This window comes from Protopterus annectens, chromosome 6.part0, assembly GCF_019279795.1.
Source record: "Protopterus annectens isolate FY-2018-M chromosome 6.part0, PAN1.0, whole genome shotgun sequence".
In the NCBI taxonomy this organism is placed as follows: domain Eukaryota; kingdom Metazoa; phylum Chordata; order Ceratodontiformes; family Protopteridae; genus Protopterus; species Protopterus annectens.
The window spans coordinates 709,309,454-709,332,980 of NC_056737.1; the positions used below are offsets into that span (position 1 = coordinate 709,309,454).

Here is a 23,527-nt window from a genome sequence, read left to right on the forward strand (position 1 = left end):
TGTCCTTAAGTGTTCCTATTTTGGATTTCTTTTCTTGGAAGGTAAAAAATTTACATACTTTCAAGGCCTTTTCCTTTGCAACATGCATAAAATGTGGCATGTTATATCTTTTCAGGCTTCACTAAAAACATAACAGTGCATACCACAAAAATAACAATCATAAAACAGAATTGATTAAGGATATTTGTTTAAAAGTGATCACTTATTGTAAATAAAAATTATGTATTTTACCACTGCTTTTATTCTTACTTTTCCATGCTTCTTGTAATGACAGCAAGGAATAAATCACATTTCTCAATCCACAGCATCCAGTTTTTGCTAAATTGCCTTAAAGTGCCAAAAATCCTGGTGGCTGCAGTTCAATCATCTTTTCATGAAAGAACAAAATATTCTGAGGACTTCTCACAAGCAAAATTTAATGGTAATTGAACTGAAGAAAACAAATTTTGTACTGTAAATTATATTTCTTTTTACAGACAAGCAACTCACAAATTAATCAACATATTTCCTCAATTCTAACATTTCTGAAACAATGAAACATTTGTAATATCTGTTGAACTGTTGAATAAAATATCCCACATCTTGGATGTGTGACCAGTCTCCATGAGGTCTTTACTGTGACTGCTTTCCAGAATGAAGGGTATCACTTTGACACATTTCCTGTCTGTGACCTAATATTTAAGTGTGAGTGACTTGAAACTATGGCAAGTGAAAATCTTGAAAGCTTTATCAGTTTGTTTGTGCCTATTGGAAAGTTAGTTTACTGATAGATTTCTTCACTTTTTCCCCAACAGTTTGCCCTTGAAATACCCCTTCCTTATTACATGCTCAGCCCAACCTATCGATCAGCCTCTCAGTCAAGGTGAAGGAACACACACATGAAGGCTTAGGGAATAGTTGTCTGCTACCAGTTCCTGAACACAGTTATTTTCATAACAAAGTTGAGCATACACAGGATGGGGAAGCAATTTTTTATCTTGTTCTGGAATTTCTCTCGATAGTAGCAGATGGATCTAGAATAGTGTCTTCAACTGGGTAGATATCCTTTTACTGGACGATTTTAATCTGGTCATAAGTTTTATTTATTTATTTTTATTTTATTTATTTATTTATTTACTTATATAACATTTATTAACTGAGAAAGTCCAACTTGGAATGTAGCCAATTTTCAACGGAGGCCTGGAGAAAAACACTCCAGACATATGTCTTTGAACATGGAAGGAAAACAGAGCACCTGAAGGAAACCCACACAAATTCAGAGAGGACATGCAGACTTCCCACAGAAGGCACTCCGGCTGAGAATCAAACTGGAGAATCTCTTGCTGTGAGGCAACAACACTACCACTGCACCACTGCACCATCCAAATGATATCAGATGCATAGTACATCCACCAAAGAGAGGACATTGGACCTGCCTAACTTACTGTTGTGAATACAAGCCCCTACATTGGTCTGCACAGCTTAATATCCCTTCCAAGCCAGAATCAGCATCTCATCATCACAACAATTGTACCACTGACATTAGATCTGCCTAACTTACTGTTGTACATACAAGCTCCTGCATTAGTCTGCAAAGTTTAATATCCCTTCTCAGCCAGCATCAGTGGCCCATCAGCATGACAATCATCACACTGTATGCATATTCCTGTTAAATATCTTAAATTGTTAGTCTGCCTGCACACCACCAAACCGAACTCCTGCATTATTCCTTTCACTTTGTTCCCTCTTGTACCTACCCTGTTGACTGTCTTTCTAAACAAACTAAATTTAATTTCTAACTTTTGCCCACCAGCATTGGTTTCTTCATATAATTCTTCACACTTCGTCCTCAGGTTAGTTGACTTTGCTAACTGTTCTACATCAAAGCAACCCTGCTTTTACCTGCCAAGTCTTGTTGATTCTCTGATTGTTTTTTTGCTGTCTGCCTCCTGCGAACTCTCTGGTTCAGTCCACTCCATTTGCCCTGTCTCCACTCCCCTACCCTGCCCCTATACCCCACCTGACCCATCTACACCTGCATTTAATCTAACTACCCACTCCCACCAATTACATCTTCACCAGTCATACACCACTACACCCTTAACAAACCACACAACCTTCTTATCCAATTCTCAACAGCTCTTCTTCCATTCTTCAGAACACCTCTATTCCCCACCTGTACTCCTCTTGACCTAAGCTCCTCTTCAGCCTCTTTGTTCCTCCAACCCTGCCTTAGTACCTGCTACTTTCTTTATATCCATTCTCATATATATGTGTATATATATATATATATATATATATATATATATATATATATATATATGCAAATTTTCTATCACTCTCTCCCTCTCTGTAGTGCTAACCTATCATCTCACTCTAGTTCTATAATTTCGCTTCACTTCTAATTCTACTGCCAAACCCATTCACTTCCTCTCTGCCTGCTATTTATATTCTTGCTATTTCTACCCAATCTACCTCATCACCTCTATTTTCTCTGTCTCACAAAACCTCACTCCCACCTTACCATGACTACCTCTCCACATATTTTACACCTAAAAAATTATACATTTTCACACTATTACCTCAACCCTCCTCATACTTATCAGCTACCTAACATCTTATCAAACTCACCTGCATAACTTTAGTACCTTCTACACTATACCAGACCCTCAATCACTACAAACTCTCCACATTAACTATAGCATTGCCTCTAATCTCTATAACACAGCTTACATAGGTTACTTCCCATACAAATTCATCCAACCCTACTCAAAATAAGCTTCACTTCATAAACTTAGCAAACTTCTAACCAAGATCAATAAAGAGCTGTTATAGATCACTTCACTTCTAAAACTAAGCAGAGACATCCATCCCAACCCCTGGGGGCCCATGCTTACGCATCAACAACCAGTTCCACCTATCCCCCTCCTAAACTCTGCTATTCCTGTCTCTCCTAAAGCCCTTAACCTCCTACTACTCAACATGAATGTAAGAAGCATATTGAGTAAAGTCCACGATCTTCACACATGCCTATCCCTATACACCCCAGATATCACTATACTCCAGAAACCTGGTTAAAACCTGATATAAAGAACAATGAAATTCTACCTCCAGGATATAACATACACCAGTGTGACAGAATAAACAAATGCAGTGGTGGCATACCCATAATGTACAAGCAAAACTTGCTAATAGAACCTATGCAACCAAATACAGTTCAGTAATGCTGAAGTACTGTTTACCAAGCTAAAAATCAATAACAACAAAAATGTAACTATAATCACCACCTATATTCCTCCCTGTAGTAACGCTAACACAACTGAGGAAATACTTTACTGGATTTCAGTAACCTTCTCACAAGAAACCATCATAATGAATGACTTCAGCACCAGCTGGTACTCCTGTAACTCTGATAATCCCACAGATTTAATCAACTTTCGTGTTTTTTCACAACTGATCCAATCCACAACAAGAACAGATAAAGCCACCAATAAACAATCTATCTTGGATTGGATCCTTATCAACAAACCTACCTCAGCCTCTCAGTCAGGATGCCTCCCTAACACTCTTTGTGGTTATCTCAGCACCTGTTTAGTCAGACTTCATATTAATCTCCCAGACAAACCTTTTTCCATCAAACTCACAGCAAAAAGAACATCAACACTCACATTTTATCACACTATTACAACTCTAAGACTGGTCTCCACTCAAAGTTCTTCCTCTTGATGCTGCTCAATAATTCAATTCCAACTGCCTAGATATTTTTAACAGGCTAGTCCCTTGTAAAACTACAAGAGTAAAATCTAACTATTCTCCTTGGTTAACAAAAGACACAAGGCATCTTCTCAAACAAAGAGACAAAGCCTAGGCAAGCTGGCATTCCAGTAAAAAAAACAAAATAAAACTAGATCTATACAAACAAATTCACAACAAAGCCGAGCCTCAAGTCATACTTGACAAAATAAATACTACTGCATATTACAACAAAGGCATAACAATAATCCCAATAACTTCTGGACTGCTATTAATAAACTCCTTCATCCTGGACACCCATCAACTCCCTCTCTATCCTCTTCAAACAATACTGATAACACTGCAACACAATTCAACACTTTTTTTTTACAAATTCCATTCATTTACTTTCCAAGTCCAACCTTACAACTACTCTATATATCCCAAATACCTCCAATAAAAGAAGCAATTCCTTCTCTATTAACCCCATTCCAACTGACACTATAAAAAACTCTTCAGACTCAAACCTACTACCTTGGCTGCAGACAACCTCCCTACAGAATTCCTAAAAATTGCAGCCACTGCCATTGCCTATCCTGTCAGTATTCTGATTAATCATTCTATCTAAAAACACTACATTCCCCCTGGCTGGAACGTTTCTTATATTATCCCTCTGCACAAAGGCAGCTAGCCACCCTGGAGTCTATATCAAACTTGTCCACATGACTCATCACTCATGCAGCAGAAGGGACAACCAGAGCAGTGGGTTCCAGTGTTGCCATTAGGCAGCACACCTGGATGCTTGTGTGTGACTTTGTGGAGCCCTTCAAGTCTTCCTTCATCAATGCTCCATTTGATGGATCTTCTTTGTACAGCCCAAAAGTAAAGAAAACACTAGCCAGGTGTCACCAAGAGACAGTCTCCTCCTCAATTGGCCCCCGGGTCACCTTTATGCCTTTCCACCTTTTCCCCTCATTCCCCTCTTTCTGAAGAAAGACCAGAGGTTCTAATCCAAAGTGATCCTCATTGCCCCATTCTGGCCCAGGCAACTTTGGTTCCCCTTCCTATGGCCTCACTTGGTTCATCAGCCTTGGATTCTGGACCCAGTTCTGGATCTTCTGTCACACCCTCAAGAGCTGTCACACCCAGATCTTCACTCCCTCAAGCTCACTGCTTGGTTCCTCCAATTCCATTAGTTGCCAGGCAATCTAATATTACTTCCCCTGTCCAAAAAATTATTCTGGCTTCCCATAGACCTTCTACCAGGAAACTGTATTCCAGTAAATGGAAAAGATTTTCTCTTTGGGCTTCTAAGAATAATTTGGATCACTTCTTGGCCTCAGATGAAAAAAATGTAGATCTTCTAGCGAACCTCTTCAACCAAGGTGTGGCTTCTTCAACCGTTAGAGTCTCCTTAGCAGCCATCTCTAATTTTCACAATGGATGCGATGACCAATCCTTAATTTCTCATCACTTATGCAAAGTGTTTCTCAAAGGAATCCTAAGTATCAAACCTCTAATCAAGGATCCGTTACCCCCATGAGATCGTACATTAATTTCACAATATTTAGTACTACCTGCCTTTGAGCCAGCTGCTACTTGTCACCTCAAATTCCATTCCTGGAAAACTCTTTTTCTAGTAGCCATTACCTCCACCAGGAGGGTTTCAGAAATCCAGATACTTTGCGTGAAATTACCATACATAATCTTCCATAAATTCAGAGTGTCCTTGAGGACTAACTCTTCATTCCTGCCTAAGGTGGTCTCTGAGTCAAACATAAATCAATCAATTCATTTACCAGTTTTCTTTCCCAATTTCTCTAATAAAGATGAACATTGTTTTAATTTGTTATACATTTACAGACAGTTGAGATTTTATCTTGAAAGGACTAAGGACTGTAGAACTTCAGACCAATTATTTGTCTCCTTTTCAGGACCAAGAATAGGCTGACCTGTGTCTAAGGTGACGCTATCTAAATGGTTAAAAGTTTGCATTACCTTTATTTATGAACAAAACAATCAAAAATACCTGCATTTGTAAGCGTGCACTCAACCAGATCTATCATCACTTCAGCTGCCTTTCATTCCAAGGCCTCTCTGGATGAAATATGTGCAGCCGCAACTTGGGCAATGCCTCATACCTTTATCACTCATTACAAATTGGATCTCAATTCTCAGCTAGAGCATCTTCTGTGGAGACATGCGTGAATGGGCGTACCTTCATTGAAAGTTGTGCATTAGGGCCGGCAACTCAGCATGTAAAAATCAACTGCCAATCATTAGCAGACTGGAGTTCCGCTGTGGCGACCCCTAAACGGGAAAAGCCACAAAACAAAACAAATTGGATCTGGTCTCCAGGTGAAGAGCATTCTTTGGCTCTATGGTTCTCAGGAATATCCTTCCATAAGGCCACCCAGGGTGTAAAGTAGCTGGGGACTCTTTACCAACTGTCAAGAATAAATGAAGATTGACAACAGCAGATAAAGTAGTTATGTACTCACCATAATGTTCCATCTGTGTTGTCGATCTTCATTCATTCTTGACATCCCACCCGCCTTCCCCCTCCTTTAGATTTCTTGGAGATTTGTACCCTTGTCTTGAGCTTGCATTAGGACAGTGTTTCCGAAACTGGGGTCAGCGGACCCCAGGGGTTCTGTGCGATAAAATCTAGGGGTCCATGACCTCACTTGCATCCACCTGGATTTCGGGCATCATCCACCACCTGACCCATGTAAATGCAGTAAGAAAAGTTGCACTACTCATCCAAAATTTATTTAAAAAAAAAAAAAAAAAAAAAGACAAGAAAGAAATTTCCCTGTTTGCAACTGATTAGCTTAATGTCTGCATTCTCAGCTAAGCAGCTGTTTTCCCTTAGTTTTTAGAGGAGAAGAAGAAGGAACAACTTCCGTGTTTGCAGCTGACACTGTGCAGCTGCTCACTTGCTCTGTGTTTTCTGCCAGCAGTTAGACACTGGAGGAAAATTTAAACAACTGTTCTGTTCCCTCCAAGTAAGACAGGTCCTGGATTTATGAATTTATGTTGGTCGCTGTATGTATATAGGCATGGGTATGCAGAGCTAACGATTGATCCGGACCATCTTGCTGACAGAACTTAAAGGCACTTTTTTTTTTTTTAATCCCTAGGCTTGAATAAGAACTAAAAAGTGTGCACACGCTTTTAGTTTGGCAGATTTAGTTGGTACATTTGTAAATTCAATAAAAGAGAAGTTGGATTATTTTCAATATTTGTTTTAATATTGCATAAACCTTTACATTTTGTGGTTTAAGCTGTCAGTTGTCCAGATTTTTGCCTTATTTGGTGTGTTCCTCATAAAATAGTGTTTTTCTGGCAAATCCCTGGCAAATCATTGAAGACTGAATGAGTCTTATGAGCTTTGGATTTCATCTGTTTCATAAAATTCGTACTTATACAAAACTTGTTATATCAACTTTCTATGTTTATAAGAGCAATATTTAGAATGTATCCTTAGTTTTGGACCTTTGTTCCCCCCATTATGACAGGCTTTGTTCATATTTCTTGCACTGAAGAGGTTGAGAGGTATTTCTGTGTGTATGTGTGTGCACGTGTGTGTGTGTGTGTGTGTGTGTGTGTGTGTGTGTGTGTAAAACGGAGACAGGCATGTAGGTGTGTGTGGTCTGTATGTTTATGTTTGTAAGAGACAATGAGACAGGAAGGTGTTTGTGTGTGTGGGTGGGAGGAGACAGGAAGGTGTGTGTGTGTGTGTGTGAGAGGGAGGCAGGTGGATGCGTATGTATGCATGCAAGAGGGAGGCAGGGAGGGGGGTGTGTGTGTGTGTGTGTGTGTGTGTGTGTGTGTGTGTGTGTAAGAGAGAAAGAGGTGTGTGTAAGAGGTAGGCAACATACCCTTCAGCTATCCCGGTTTTTGCAGAATGTCCAGATTTTTCCTCATATTTTTAGTTTGTTTCTAATAAAATTGTGTTTTTCTGGAAAATGCCTGGCAAATCATTGAAGACTGAAGTCAGAAAATAATGGCCGATATTTGAGCTTTAGACTTCATAGCCTTCATAAATTTCGTACTAATGCAAAACTTGTTGTTCTATTTAACTTTCTACATTTATAAGAGCAATAATTAAAATGTGTCCTTAGTTTTGGCCCTCTGTCTCCCCATTATGACAGGTGCATTTTTCAAGGAATTTAGCTTCAAGTGCATTTTCAAAGAACTGTGAGCTTCAAGGGAAGAGAAGTTTACTGCTGCTCATGCTAAGTCTGCTTAAAATGTGCAACTGCTTTGTTTAGCTAGTGAGCAAATGGTATCACTATTGTGGTACACAATTTTAAAGCAGTATTAGTAGCACAACATGTAGCATGCTTGTGTTTTAATGCAGAAGGCTGTGGGTTCTACTCCCACAGCATATTGATGGATTGCTGATACTGTGTTGCATTTTTAGGGGGTTGGGTAATGAAGTCCTGAATATGCCCTCCTTTGGATGAGATGCCTAGTAACTATGAACCTGTTTTCAGTTTGTCATCCATGCAATATTACCAGCTTACCATTTTTTTAATGTAGCATAAATTGGCAATTTATTCTTCAAGGGCAGCAGGCACTGAATTTGTAGATGAAACACTGAAATAAAGTTGTTTGCTAGCAGCAACCTTTTCATTAGTTACAGATATCTTTAAGGTGGAATTATTCACATGACTTTTACATCTGCAGAGATTGTGCATATTGACTGATACTGGCAGATTGTAATGACAGAAGTTTGAGTGGCCTTTTATGATTGAAATGTTCTGAATTGGGCAGTTTTGTCATTATTGGTTCATATGCTTTGTTTCATTGCTTACTGGAAAAATTTGCAAAACTATACATTTAAAACACGTACTACCAAGTGGTGTTGTACAAGGGCTATAATTTAATTATTGTGTATTAAAATTTAATTATACAAATTGGAAGGTGAATCAAAGAACTTTTGCATAGTCCGAAAAATGTTCACAAAGGACCTGTGCTTTGAAAATAGCCCAAAGGTAAACTTAATCCGCCACTGACCAGATGCATTTTCTTTGAATGTGGGTTTCAGTGCTGTTTCACTGAAAGTGAGTTTCAAAGGCAGAGAGGTTTCAATGCTAAGTCTGTTTTCATTACGAGACCGTATTGCTTTGTTTAGCTTTAGCAAATCAGGGCATGTGCTATAAAATTTGAAATACAAGTTTTAAATTAAATCCAAATATCTGTAATAATTGTAGAAGTAAAGCAGAAAACAGTATGCGTTTATGGCAACTGGGGAGAAATGGCCAAGTAATGGGACACTGAAATGGCTGCATGGTGGAAGGGCTGATTAGTGGGGTTGGGGGCGTTTATCCAAATGTAATGTATGTGTACCCTCACCTTTAGGAGTCTACCAAAATATTTCCTTTACAAAAGGGGTCCTCCAGCTTGCAAAGTTTCGGAACCACTGCATTAGCGTATTTACCTGGAATATGGATTCTTCTCATATATTATACCTACTTCATCTTGCTGTAATTTGCAAACTCGATCTGAGGTAATATACACAGGGGCATTATGGGTAGAGACTTGGCTTGAGAGTTTTTGGCTAGTGCAAGCTGTATAAGGCTGTGCCAGTTCCGAGGATCGGAACTGATTTCCCAACTGTCAAGAATGAACAAAGATTGACAACACAGGTCAAATGTTATGGTGAGTACATAACTTCTTTTTTTCTCTTATAATGTACATAGCTCTTAAGATATCCATAATTTTGTTTTTCTTCTCTATACATTGCAAAATCGTCTGTGGAGGTTTTCTCCCTGGGCCTCTACTGAAAATGGGCTTTTCACCCAGTTGGACTATCATGGTTAACAAATGTTAAATATATAAATATATATACATATATATATATATATATATATATATATATATATATATATATATATATATGTTCTGGACGTTTGCTCGAATGAGCAAACGACCAAAACCCAAATGGCTGGGCATATTTACGCGGAAGTGCTTTTCACCGAAGAAGCACTTTCACGTAAGTATGGCTGTTGTCGAGGCTGTAATACAGTGCAGGTAATGGAAAATTCCCTTTTCCCCACTGTAGTGCAGTCTCGGAGGGAGAATATTAAAGTAGGGGGGTGCAAAGCTCCCCTGCTAAAATGTTAATGTAGTGTTTTTTTTTTTTTGTAACACACTTTAATGAAAGCACTTTTTTGATAAAAGCAATTTTGTTAAAGTGTGTTCGGTTATTATGGATTCAGACATTTGCTTATTCAAGCAAATTTTCTGGATCCATATATATATATATATATATATATATATATATATATATATATATATATATATGTATGTATGTATATGCACATATCCAATAAAAAAAAACCCCCGACTGACAAGGATACTGACCAGAATGTACCAAAATATAAATGATGGTCCCCACAATGAAAATATATGACTTCCTTTATTAGCACTCAAAAAATATACCTATTTTACATACACCATCAGCATAAATGTGTTTTCATTAAGGATTCATGAACCACTTACAATGATATATATCTTTGTCCTGGTGACTGGACAAGAATGACTCGATGCAAAGTGAATCACTGAACACCAAAAACTTAGGTGCTATAAGAAAGAGTCTATATTACAACACCGAAGTCTGAAAACCTAGAATGTTATAACGTCGAACTGAAAACAGCGAACACTGAAAACAGCGAAGCTGCAGAACATCGAATTCTTTCCCAGGGAAAGAATTTGGGTGGCCATTTCTGCGGCTTCACTATTTACTTCAGTGTGGTGCAAAGGGTACAGACGGGGTTAAGGTAAGTGTCCGATAGCGAGGGACCTTAGGGTAAGGGAGCAGGTTAAGGTAAGTGGATAGGTATGTATGTATGTATGGATTAGTGTAGGGTTGCAGGTAGGGTATTGTAATGTGTATGTTTGTGTATTATGTAGTTTGTTTAGGTATAGGTGCTTAGGGTTACACTACAGTGGTGATCAGGAACATTACCCTGTTCCTCACAGTAGTGTGATCTTGGAGTTAGAATATCTAATTTGCAGGGGATGTGGGGGTTGCAGGGGGAGGGGGGGGCTTGCCCCCCTGCAAAACAGTAAAAAAAGTAGGATTTGTCAAAAGCTGTTTTGCAGCTGGTGAACAGCACAGAAGATGCCGAATGTCAATTTTTGCCTTCCGAACAAACCAGCATTTTGAACAATCAGCATGACAGTTTCTGTTATTTTCTGGTAATCTGAACACACGAAAAAAAGAAGTTATGTCCTTACCATAACGTTCCATGTGGAGTGTTCATCTCGCCTTTGTTCTTACACATGGGTTCGGAGCCGATCCTCGGCTCCGAGTCGGCTGCTTAGCAAAGCTCTGCATCGAGAAGAAGCTCGAGACCAACCTATCTCCCACAATTCCCTCTGCCCTTACCTCAGATCTAGTTTGCAAAACAACACCAGATCCAGCAACAATAATGTAAACATACATACATACAGGGGTGTAACTGAAACTAGCAGCACAACAGAGAGAAATCAGTAGCGGGAGAACCAGACCAGACCTCTAAACCGGACGTTCTTCCTGACCTGAGGGTGGGAGGGTGGGAATGTAAGAACAAAGGCGAGATGAACACTCCACATGGAACGTTATGGTAAAGACATAACTTCTTTATGTGAGAGTGTTCAATCTCGCCGTTTGTTCTTACACATGGGTAGCGTCCCTAGCTCCGTGACCCTGAGAGACTCACGGAAGAATGTTCCTGAGCACAGTGGAACCAAAGGTTGCCCTGTCCCTGGAAATCCTATCCACTTTGTAATGAGTGATGAACGTATGTGGTTTAGACCAAGTGGCGGTCGCACAAATATTATCCAAAGGTAGGCGGGCCGCATGAGCCAAAGATGTGGAGACTGATCTAGTAGAATGTCCTTTTGGTTTGGTGGGCAAACTTTGATCAGTAGCAGCATAAACAAAGGTAATACAATCAGATAGCCATTTGGAGAGATGCGGCCGTCACTGCCATGCCCTTTTTGTTGTCCGCAAAGGCTATAAAGAGCTGGTCTGCTTTTCTGTGATCTTTTGTTCTATCTAGATAGAATCTGAGTTGTCTATGAACATCCAACTTATGCAACATATATTCCAGCTTATTGGAATGGTTTTTGAAAAATGTGGGGAGTTCAATGGATTGATTAATGTTGTTGACTGAACTGACAAAAGAGGGGTTGGTGCGTAAAGATACCCTATCCGGGTGAAAAATTAAATATGGGTGTTTAATGGAAAGAGCTTGAAGTTCCGACACTTGTCTGGCTGAAGTGATAGCTACTAGAAAGAGAGTTTTCCAGGACAAGAACTTTAAGGAACAGGAAGAGACTGGTTCAAAGGGTGGTAGCATTAGCTGGGATAAAAGGAGGTTTAGATTCCACGGAGCTGTAGGAAACCTGACTGGTGGTCTAAGATGAAAGGATCCTTTTAAAAAGGCTTTACAAAGCCTATGAGCCATAATAGGCGCTCCATTCTCCCCTACATGAAAGTTAGAAATAGCAGCCAACTGAACCGTCAAGGTGGCAGTAGAAGCTCCTTGGTGAAATAGCATGGATAGGAACTCTAAAACTTTGTTTAGTGGGACTATTAAGGGATCTAAATGTTGTGCAGTTGCCCAGTATACAAAACGCTTCCACTTACTAGTGTAAATTTATGTAGTGGAAGCTTTATGAGAGGCTACTAGAATGTTCTGAACCGCCGGAGAAAGAAGATCAGACCTGGCTAAGAAGGGAAGCGGAGCAGCCAAGCTGCTAATCTGAGGGACAGGAGCGACGGGTGGGGAGCTCCTGACGAATGAGTCAGTAGATCTGGCACCGGGTCCAGGATCCAGGGCTCCCGTATTTGGTGTGCTTGAAGAAAGGGAAACCAAATTTGACGAGGCCAGAATGGGGCAATGAGAATTACAGTCCTTTCCAGATCCTTGGCTTTCTGGAGAAATCTCGGTATCAGAGGAATAGGGGGAAAGGCGTACAGGAGACCCGGGGGCCAATCGTGAATCAGAGCGTCCCTGGGGACATCCCCTGGTGGGGGTAATAGGGCAAAGTAGCTTCTGCATTTGGCGTTCATTGGAGACGCAAACAGATCGCAGCAAGGCTGGCCCCACTTGCAGAATATCATGTCCGCTATTGTCTGGTTGAGGGACCACTCGTGAGGTAACAGGATGGCTCTGCTCAACTTGTCCGCTATAACGTTGGATAACCCCAGGATGTGTGTTGCTATCAGAAAGCGACCCGTGGACTCTGCCCATTACCAAATTCTCATGGCCTCTCTGCATAACTGGTAAGATTTGGTTCCTCTTTGCTTGTTTATGTACCAAACTACGGACATGTTGTCCGTTTGAACTGCAATGGTCCCTACAGGTAGAAGGGAGGAAAAGTGTTGCAACACTAGAAACACTGCCCTCATCTCCAGGACATTGATGTGCAGGTTGTACTCTAGATTGGTCCATTCGCCTTGGACTGTCTGTCCCTGAAAGATGCCCCCCACCCTATCAGGGAAGCGTCCGTGGTCACTGTAGCTGTTGGTGTGGGTAACACAAATGGTCGGCCGTCGATGAGATTGCAATTCTGTAACCACCAAGACAGGTGTGTTTTGCAGGTGTTTGTGATGTGAATTTCGTGTGTCATCGGAAACTGTTGGAACGACCATTGTGCGAACAGCAGCCATTGAAGCACTCTCATGTGTAGTCTTCCCAAGGGAATTGCAATGAGGGAAACTGACATGAGTCCCAAGACCTTCAGAACCAGTTTGGCTGGGGATTTCTTGGACAACAGAAGTAGAGATATGTGCTTTTGTAGGGAGGCTATTATTTCTGGGGGAAGTCTTAGAAGCAAGGAACGGGTATCCAATCTGCCCCTAAAAATGAGATATGCTGTGATGGTTGTAAGGCAGATTTTTCGAAATTTATGGAAATCCCTAGCTGAACACAAAGGCCGAGTGTGTAGTCCCTGGCCTGTATCAGTCGACGTTCGGTGGTGGCAGTAAGGAGCCAGTCGTCCAGATACGGAAACACCCGGAATCCTAGGCGTCTCAAGTGAGACGCTACCACTGCCATGCATTTGGTGAAAACCCTGGGGGCTGAGGTTAGACCAAAGGGCAGGGCCTGAAACTGAAAGTGGCTGGCTCCCCCAGCCGGAAGCGCAGGTGATCTCTGGATGCTCTGGCCATTTTGATGTGGTAGTATGCGTCCTTCAGATCTATTGAGCACATCCAGTCGTCCTTCTGTAAGAATGGAAGGATCGATTGAAGCGTGACCATCCGGAACTTTTCTTTCTTCACAAAGGTATTGAGCTTGCTTGGCCTCCAGTCCCCTGTCTTTTTTGGAACTAAAAAGAACCTTGAGTAAGTTCCGAATCCTCTTTGGTCCGCCAGGACTGGTTGGATGACTCTTTTTTTCTAGCAGCTTTGAAATTTCTATAGCTGCAGGTTCTCGCAGATGGGGCGGTACATCTGGGAATCTTTTCTGCGGTAATGGGGGAAATAGAAATGGAATTTTGGAACCTCTGGTAATAATGCTTTTTACCCATCTGCCTGAGGTAAGACTTTGCCAGGCCTGAGGGTATAAAGCTAAGCGACCCTCGACTGCCTCCAGAGCAGGACAGTCGGGCCTCCCTTCAGGAGTGCTGGAAAGGCTTCCTGGGGACAGTATCCCTGTCACCTTGGTTCTGCGGACCCCCTCTGCCGCCAGGACGTCTTCCACTTCTGCCGCCCCCTCTGCCTCTGGAGGCGGCATCACCCTGTGTGCTCGGGAAAGAACCCTGGGGTTTACGAAACCACATTTTCCCACCTCGTTGCCCTTTGGGGTACGGTCTGGATGGGGTGGAAAAACGGACTCCGACAGCAGACAGAGTCTTTCCCTCTTGCTCACACCGGGTAAGGGTCTCCTTTACTTTGGGGCCAAAAAGAGTGGCACCATCAAAAGGGGCGTTAGTAAAGGAAGACTTGAAGGCTTCCGCAAAGGAGCATAGGCGCATCCAGGATTGTCTACGGAGAGCAATCGCTGAAGCTGCAGCCCTACTCGACCCTTTGGCTGCATACGAGATGAACCTCATGGACGAGTTTATAATAGATGTAAGGGTATTGAGCTGTGCTGTAACCTTATCTGCGACAGCAGCATCTGTAGTACCCTGGAGGGTATCTCCCAACTCTTTGACTAGATCCCTCTGTAAACGTGTGAAATGTGTCAAATAGTTCAGCGATCGCATGGAAAAAGTCGCTGAACTGAAAATGCGCTTCCCATATCTGTCCATGGTCCTAGAATCTCTGTTAGGCGGATGGACAGACGAGGAAGATTCAGACATCTTCTTTTTAGTGGCAGCTGCCACCACCATAGCGTCCACTGGAACTCCCTTTGTGAGGTATGCCTTATCCTGAGGGGCCATAATATACTTATTAGGCTTTCTGGGAACTGGCTCCACTGTGTCAGGTGTCTCCCACGCCCTTCGAGCAATCAAATCCATTAACTCGTCGAAGGGCGGAGTGACCCAGGAGGAAGAAGGGCGAGCACCGAATGCCTTCAGCAAGACTGACTCATCCTCAGAAGGGGGTAGGGCTTGCCAATCACCTCTCTGTTTTAGGATCTCCAGGATGTCAGAGAAGGAGACATCCTCCGAGGACGATTTTGGGGACCCTTCTGACTCATCTAAGTCAGTGTCTGATGTTAAGGACTCTTGTGGAGAATCCAAGTGCCTCCTCTTGCACAATCTTTTCCTCGGGACGTCATCGGGGGGGCATCCGATGAAGCCTCCGAGGAAGAGGGGGCTCCCTCTGGGAGCGGCTGAGACACTGGTGCTCGACGCTTTTGAGTAGCCGTAGGTGCAGAAGAGGACAACGGGCCTTTATGGGAGGGAGACGTTGCTTCGGCTGACGTAGTTGTCTGGGAAGACAAAACCTTCCTCATAAGGTCGAAGGCCCCTGGACCTCGAGCCGAGGAATCCCCCGGTTCTGAAGAACGCGGAGGTATCTCCGACGCGGAAGCCAAGGGCACCGACCCCGAGGACGGAGCCGAGGTGATCCGTGCCGAGGCGCCAAGAGGGAGAGTCGGCACCGAAACATCGGTTCGACTCTCGGTCCTGGAGCCAAGGATAGATCGTCGGCTCCGCGAGTCCGGGAGAGGTTCCGACGGAGTCGAGGTCAACGGTGCCAACCAAGAAAGAGACGGTTCCGGCACCAAGGGCTCCACTATCAACAGATCAGCATCTCCCGGCTCCGAGGGCTGAGTAGGCCTCGGAGGAGGACCAGATGGAGACAAGGGAAGGCCTTCGAGTCTCGACACCAACTGAGAGGAGACTGCAATGAGTTTGGACAGGGCCGTGTTCTCCATCAACTTCTGCACCACACGATCTACATCAGTGTCGGAGAGGGGCCTGGAAGACCGCGTCGAAGGAATCGAGGATGGTGCCGACCTCAAAAGAGCAGGAGGTGGCAGTTCCGTCACCGGTTCCAAGACTCGAGGCTCGGTGACAGACACTAGCTCGATACTCGGCCCCGAAGTCTGTGGAACCGGTGAACGAACTTTAAAAGAAGAACTTGGAGCCGATGACGTAGGCTCTGAAGTCTTCGACTCCTTTGAAGATTTAGAAGTCTGGTCTGACTTATCTAAAGCCTCCTGAAAAGCCGACTTCAGAAGACCCCTGTCCATAAGCTTCCTGCGCCTATCTGTCATGACCCTTCCACTAAAGGAGTGACATATGCAGCAGTCCTCCTGAAGATGGAGAGGGCCAAGACAGTAGACACAGGAGCTATGGTTGTCTGTGACAGACATCTTCTGTCTGCACTGACATCTTTTAAAGCCTGACTTAACCTTCTCAGACATGTCAAGTCAAAAAAAGTCACAATCAACAGTGAAATAACAATCACTACACTTAAACTTAGCCAAAGGCCGTGAAGAAAAGATATGAAGTGATTATTAATAAATTTAACAGTCGAATCCGATATTTAGTGAGTGGGGTAGGCCCTAGGAATCCTAACTAAATAAAACTGTTTGAAAACACTAATAATTTAGTCAATACACACATACACACACTAACAAGTCTTTACAAATCTAAGAAATTTTAGATCAAAATTCTATTAGAAAAAAGCTATATCTTATCTGACGTTGGCTCAGAGCTCTTCAAGCGATGTGATCAGTTGCAGTGGCAAACTAGATCTGAGGTAAGGGCAGAGGGAATTGTGGGAGATAGGTTGGTCTCAAGCTTCTTCTCGATGCAGAGCTTTGCTAAGCGGCCGACTCAGAGCCAAGGATCGGCTCCGAACCCATGTGTAAGAACAAACGGCAAGATTGAACACTCTCACATTAAGCCTTTCATGATTTTGATAATAAACTACATATATATTTTTTTTTTTTTTTTTTTTTTTGTGTGTGTGTGTGTGTGTGGATATAGATATATATATATATATATATATATATATGTGTGTGTGTGTGTGTGTGTGTGTGTGTGTGTGTATGTGTGCATGAATTTCTCAACTGTAAAGTACTTAAACTTTTTAGAGTTTCTGCATCTAAGATGTGACATTCCTTGTTTCTGCCTCTCCTAACTCACACATTCCCCCTTGTACTTACCTAAGCTAATTATAACAAATGTATTATTTTGTTTCCTATTCGCTAGGTTCCTAAGATAAAATGGCTTCTCAGTTTTTCTATTGAAATGTTTCCTTTTCTAGTCTGTATCATCTGTAATGTTCGTCACCAGTATGTACTACCTGAAATGTTATGCTCTAAACTGTATAATTTGTAAATATTGTAAACTGATCTAAAACCTATTGTAACCTTGTTTCTGGAGCTTTTCTCCACAGGACTCCATTGAAAATGGGTTCATCTTGGCCCAGTGGACTATCCTGGTAAACCAACTGCAAATAAATAAACAAATAAATAAACATCTATGATATATTTTTGTGTATTCTTAAGAGCCATTCTTGCAGTTTACTTTTTTTTTTCTAGGCTTCACCTGAGATGCAAGTCATGACAACTTGAAGAATTCTGTAATACTGGAAGGCATGTATAAAGCCACTAATTAAAGTTTAGCCAAGTAGGACTGTTGAGCTGCAGATTTAGAAACAGGCAATCCTCTGATCTGGTTCTGTCCATGGATGAACCAGAAGCTTGCCCTCCAGTGATCTGATTCTGTTCATGGACGGACCAGGAGCTTGTCCTCCTCTGATGTGGTTCTGTTCATGGATGTACCTGAAGCTTGCCCTCCTGATATGGTTCTGTTCATGGATGGACCAGGAGCTTGCCCTCCTCTGATCTGGTTTTGTTCATGAATGGACCAGGAACTTGCCCTCCTCTGATCTGGTTCTGTTGGTATTTAGACCCTGCGGAGGATAAGGCATCTACATTGTCACTGATTCATTTTAGCCACCTGGGTCTGAAGAACTAAAACTGAAAACACCTGACAATGTGCAACCATTTATTTGGCTCAGTTTTAGATTTAGATCCCATTAACTGTTGCATATGGCTGAACTCTAGAGTTTTTAAAGGTCTTTTTCAAATAATATTTTAATATGATATATCAAAGAGATGATTCTGCTTGAGGGGTATTATTTCCAGAGTGGTGGTAGGAGAACACAAAGTCTTATATATCTCCAATTTGTGTGTGTGTGTGTGTTTATGTTACGCACTCACCCCTTAAATTAACAATATCTACTGCAAAAATCGTTGGTCCTTTGACTGAAACCCAGGTTATTATGTACAGTGATATCTGCACACTTTATTGAAATAACAGGAAATTAAGAATCAGTTTTGGTGACTTATGTTCATAAAACTTTTTTTACTGTTTTACTTTCTGAGTTGTAATTATGATAGTGTAGATGGCTGACTATGATTATCTCAGAGTGGGGTTAATACAATTTACTACTGCTCTTACATCATATCAAGCAGTTAATACCTACAGGTGAGCGGACTGAGTAAAGCTAATTAACTACAAATTATATTCAAAAGGCATGACAAGTTTCATCATCCTGTGCTTGCACTCAGTGTGGAGTCGAATAACTCTCTTAAACAGTACATAGCATCACATGGAGGTCTGCAGTCAGGTTCTTGTTCTCAGTGAGTTTTTCCTAGTTAAAACAGTAAGGAAATAAACATTAATAATGTTTAAAAAAAAATCAAAACGCATAGGCAAATAAATTTTATCTTGTCTGAATGTTTAAATCTGTTGTAAATTTGTCATTGTTTTAAGTTTCTAATAACATCAACAGTCCACAAAGATGGGGGGGGGGGGGGTAATACCTCAAATATACTTTTTAGGAGGATAACACACTAACACACGAAGGACTGTAATGAGAGATGCAATGTCAAGAATTAACAAAAGTAGCTAGTGGAAGTACTGGATGTCTCCGTCATGGATCTAGAACTTTTCATTCTGTTTGCATCAGGTATATCTGAGGAAACAGAATAAGCTTGCTGATAAGTAAAGAGAGGTGCAACAGGGACATATAATGGAGGAGTCTAAGGAAGAGGCACAAAAGCCTTATCAAGTCATAATGATAGCAGATGAAGTTTGGTCCAAGCAAAGTACTATACTTGGGCTACAACTCTAGTGTGATGTGTCTGCAGAGAAAAGGGAACTGAAAAAAAATAGAGTGAAAGGTGTGTGGTTATTGAGACATGGATGCAGTGAACCCCCAGAAGCTCAGCGAGACAGCAGTGGCAACAGAAAATGTAGGACTAGAATGTGCCCTACGGGTGATAGGCACCAGAACAAAGAGGTGATGTTCCCACTCTGCTGAGGTATAGGGAAGCACACATACCTCTTAACCTCTTAGCACAAGAATTCCAAACAAAGTCAAAAATAATATGTGCTCAAAGGCCTCAAATTAGGGAAAAGTTTTAATATTGTTCTTATAAATTTAGAAAATTGATAGAGAAACAGGTTTTTCATTAGTATGTATTTTCTGGAGTATGAAGTCTGAAACTAAATTATCTATCATTATTTAGTGACTACAACCCACCACTGATTTGCCAGAAAACAACACATTTTATGAGGGACAGGTCAAAAATGTGAAGCAAAAATCTGAACATTCTGCAAAATTCTGGACCGTTGAGGGGTATGCACTTTAAGTACTGTGTGCCGTTCTGAAGGCCATATAAGGAGAATGGTATCAGGCTGCTAAAAGGAAGCCAGAGAAAAGCCACCAAAAGGTAAAGGAAAGGATATGTTTTATGACTGTTACCAGTTGTAATTACCAGGGATATTCTGCATGTCTCAAAAGTGAAGCAGACATATCTGTGTTAGCTTGGTGGCTGTTTTGAATGGCTGTGTGACTGATGTTGACACTATGAAATGTGAAATGCATCTGACAGATGTCTGCTCACTACGAAGCCTTTTGTAAATTTAGAATATAGAATAGAGGTATACCATATGTATGCATCATTTGCACTACCACCATGGTAGATATTAATGCTTATTAACAGCCTATTTACACTGACCACAAACTGGCAATTAATAATAGTGTCCCATGAAGCTATTTTACTGCTGCCTACTTGGATCTATGGGTGCCTTGTTATGTACATACATGCAATCAGTGACCCAAGCTTTGATAGCTAACCAGATATGCTAACCAGCTATGCTATGAAATGTCTCCATGCTGTAACAATGGTCCTGAATAGTTTCAAGAAATGGTTGTGTCCTTGCACATTTTCCAGCACATCCAAGAAGATGTTATAGATCCTCAATGCTGAAGCAAGTGATACTTCCACAATGCCATTAGTCAGACTCTGAAATGTGCATCTGGCCAGGATACACAGTGCAATTCATCCTGATCTCCTGTGAGCTGACTGCCCTGCATCCATCTCCATGTGCTGTAAGTGACCTTCATATGATACATGTTAGGCCCAGAGTTTTCTTTCCCTATAGACTTAAACCAATCTGTGATTTCCTCATTAGTTAATATTCACAGAACTCCCTGGCCCTTATGTGAAGCATATGCAAATAAGCATTGTCTTGTCTGAACTTTTGAATCTGTTGTATGCCCTCTCCTGGTTTATTGCTACTCTGCTTAAATTAATGCAGTATTATACAACATCTGTATTACAAAGGATGTACAAAACAGCTAACAATATATGCAGGTAGTGCACAGAATTATGGTATGTATCACTATTATGCATGCCCTTTTGTTGCATGCTAGCACTTCTCATTTACGTTTTTAGCTCAACTAAACCAATTATTAAATCACTACGTGACATTAGGTTATACAAGACAATAACATTTTTGTGGATGTTTTATGAACCAGAAATGTTATGGATTTTGTAACATTGAGCATAATGACCTTTTTTCCATTTGCAATTGCTTTCTGATTACAGCTCCCTGTCTCTACCTTGTAATGTTACTGAAATACTGAAAGCAGTCTATGGACTGTCACACATATTATAACCTATTTATTTTGCAATATAAAATTAAATTACACTCTAAGAATCTAGAGAGTATTACACTGCAATGGGATTTTAAACAGTAACTCTGTAGTTTATGTTTTTTAGTAGCATTTATAATTATTAAAACATTAATATTTGTTGGAGATGTTTTAAAATTATTTTTATCAGAAAAGGCTTGGGATGTACCATTAGAAGTATATAGCTGGCAAGGAATGTATCTCCCACGGATTCTATGAGGACAGTTGAAATGACAGGGACAATTGGATTCAATATATATAATGCAGTGACACTAAACATTTATTAAACATATATAATATATTTATAGGACAAAGTCTTTGAGTTGCATCTGTTCACAAATTTCTTTTTATAATCTCTTACAGATTGGCCATGGCTCAACCCTTAGGGTCAGTGATAAGGCAGAAGTTCCTTCATTTCTTGCTGTTAGCCCAAACATCAAGTACCAGTCCACTGGGATTGCTCATATGTTAATTCACTTCAGGTGGACATGGGTTGGTGTTGTTGCTTCTGATAATGAATATGGAATTGTAGGAAGCATGGAGTTTAAACAGGAGTTTCAGAGTGCAGGGGGATGTGTGGCTTTTCTTGAAATTATTCCCATTCACAACTCCATGGAACGGACAAAGAAAATTGCAGAGATCATTAAAAAATCAACAGTGACTGTAGTTGCTTTATTTTCAACAACAGAGAAGATAAACCCTTTAATAGAGGAGCTATATGCCCTGAATGTTACTGGAAAAGTGTGGATTGCTTCAGTTTCTTGGCCAAGTGGTGAGGATTTTTATAACATTAAAGTACAAAAAATCGCCAATGGCACCTTGGCATTTAATTATCACAGGGGTCAAATTAATGGACTAAAAGAAGCTCTCTACAGTGTTCATCCATTAACCTCTCCGAATGACATATTTATAATATCTTTCTGGGAGAATGCATTTAATTGTAGGTGGCCGTATAACAATGGTGCTTATGCAACAGGGCAAAGAGAGTTAGTAATGAATAAATCATTTTGTACAGGGACAGAAAAGCCTAGCTCTCTGGAAAATGCCTTCTATGATGTCATCAATTTTAGGTACACCTACAATGTCTATAATGCTGTATATACAGTGGCACATGCTCTCCACATTCTTTACTCCTGTACACCTTCCAGTGGACCTTTTATTAATGGATCCTGTGCTACTTCAAAGGAGATCCTTCCATGGCAAGTAAGTACTGAATGTTTGCTCACAGATGATGGTTAAAGTATTGATCAATCATGGACACTCACTGTAACTAAATTCAAAATGTAACCTACATAAGATGACATCTGAATAGCCTTTAGTAGATACCCCAATTTTTCTGGCACTAAATAACTTCTCTGTGTTAACTTGTGGTCCTGTGGCCCCATTTAAATAAATGTATCTAATGGTGCAGGGATAAGGCTATCCATCTAAATGACTGCTAACCTTGACTGAAGTGTTAACCCACACACTAAAGAAACAGCCAGTATGGGTAGATGGGCCAGGAGCCTGGACTATTTTCCAGGAAGACGGGAGGATGACCTCCATTTGCTTAACACATGAATGCTTCCTGTTTACTCAAGCATGTTTTCTTGACACAGCTTCCCTATAATTGACTTTTCTGTACATGTTGGTTTCACAATGCAGTGATTTGTATTGACTGAGATTTCAGTATCTCAGAAAAAGAGGAAAATGTTTTTATGTTTAAAATTATTGATCATTCTCAAAGCTGGGGCAACCTCTGACATAGCAAAGGTTGGGAGGTTAAATCCCTACAATTAGGAGGTGCAAGGTGACTTGGCCCCCTGTCATCAATTCTTCTTCTTCTTGTTCTTCTTTCAGCTTTTCCCAGTTAGGGGTTGCCACATCGGATCACCTGTCCGCTCATGATTGGCAGTGGAGTTTTACAGTGTCGAGTTGCCAGCCCGGCACCCAACCTTCCACAGAAGGCACACACACACACACGCACTCACACCAAGGGCCAATTTAGAGTGTCCAATCCACCTGCAGCATGTCTTTGGGATGTGGGAGGAAACCAGAGCACCCGGAAGAAACCCATGCAACCACAGGGAGGACATGCAGACTCCGCACAGAAGGCACTCCAGCTGTGAGGCGAGAATGCTAACCACTGCACCACCATGGCTGCCCTGGTCCCCTGTCATCAGTAAGTAAATAAATTAAATGTTTTCTTTGTTTTTTTACATGTTTTGATTGATACAAGTGATTTATGTGCCTGCACATGAGTTTAGACAGTTTAGATAGCACATGTATTTATGCAAGCAGTTTCATGCCTCTGGGTTGAAGCGGTTGACTTTAGAGCCTTTAGGTTTCAATGTACCACAGCAAAATCAGAAGAAAGTGAGAAGATCTAATACTACAAGAGCCACTACAAAGATGAATGGAGAAGCATCCAGTAGCAGGCTG

The 23,527-nt window shown here is 41.2% G+C and overlaps 1 protein-coding gene across 1 annotated transcript in view; it reads left to right on the forward strand.

Annotated features, from left to right (window-relative positions):
• The window catches only part of LOC122803882 (extracellular calcium-sensing receptor-like), a 119,902-nt gene that overhangs the window by 23,650 nt on the left and 72,725 nt on the right, over nt 1-23,527 (forward strand). Inside the window, exon 3 of the mRNA XM_044073563.1 lies at nt 21,470-22,309. Coding sequence (XP_043929498.1) covers nt 21,470-22,309 — 840 coding nt within the window. The remainder of the gene's footprint in view (nt 1-21,469; nt 22,310-23,527) is intronic.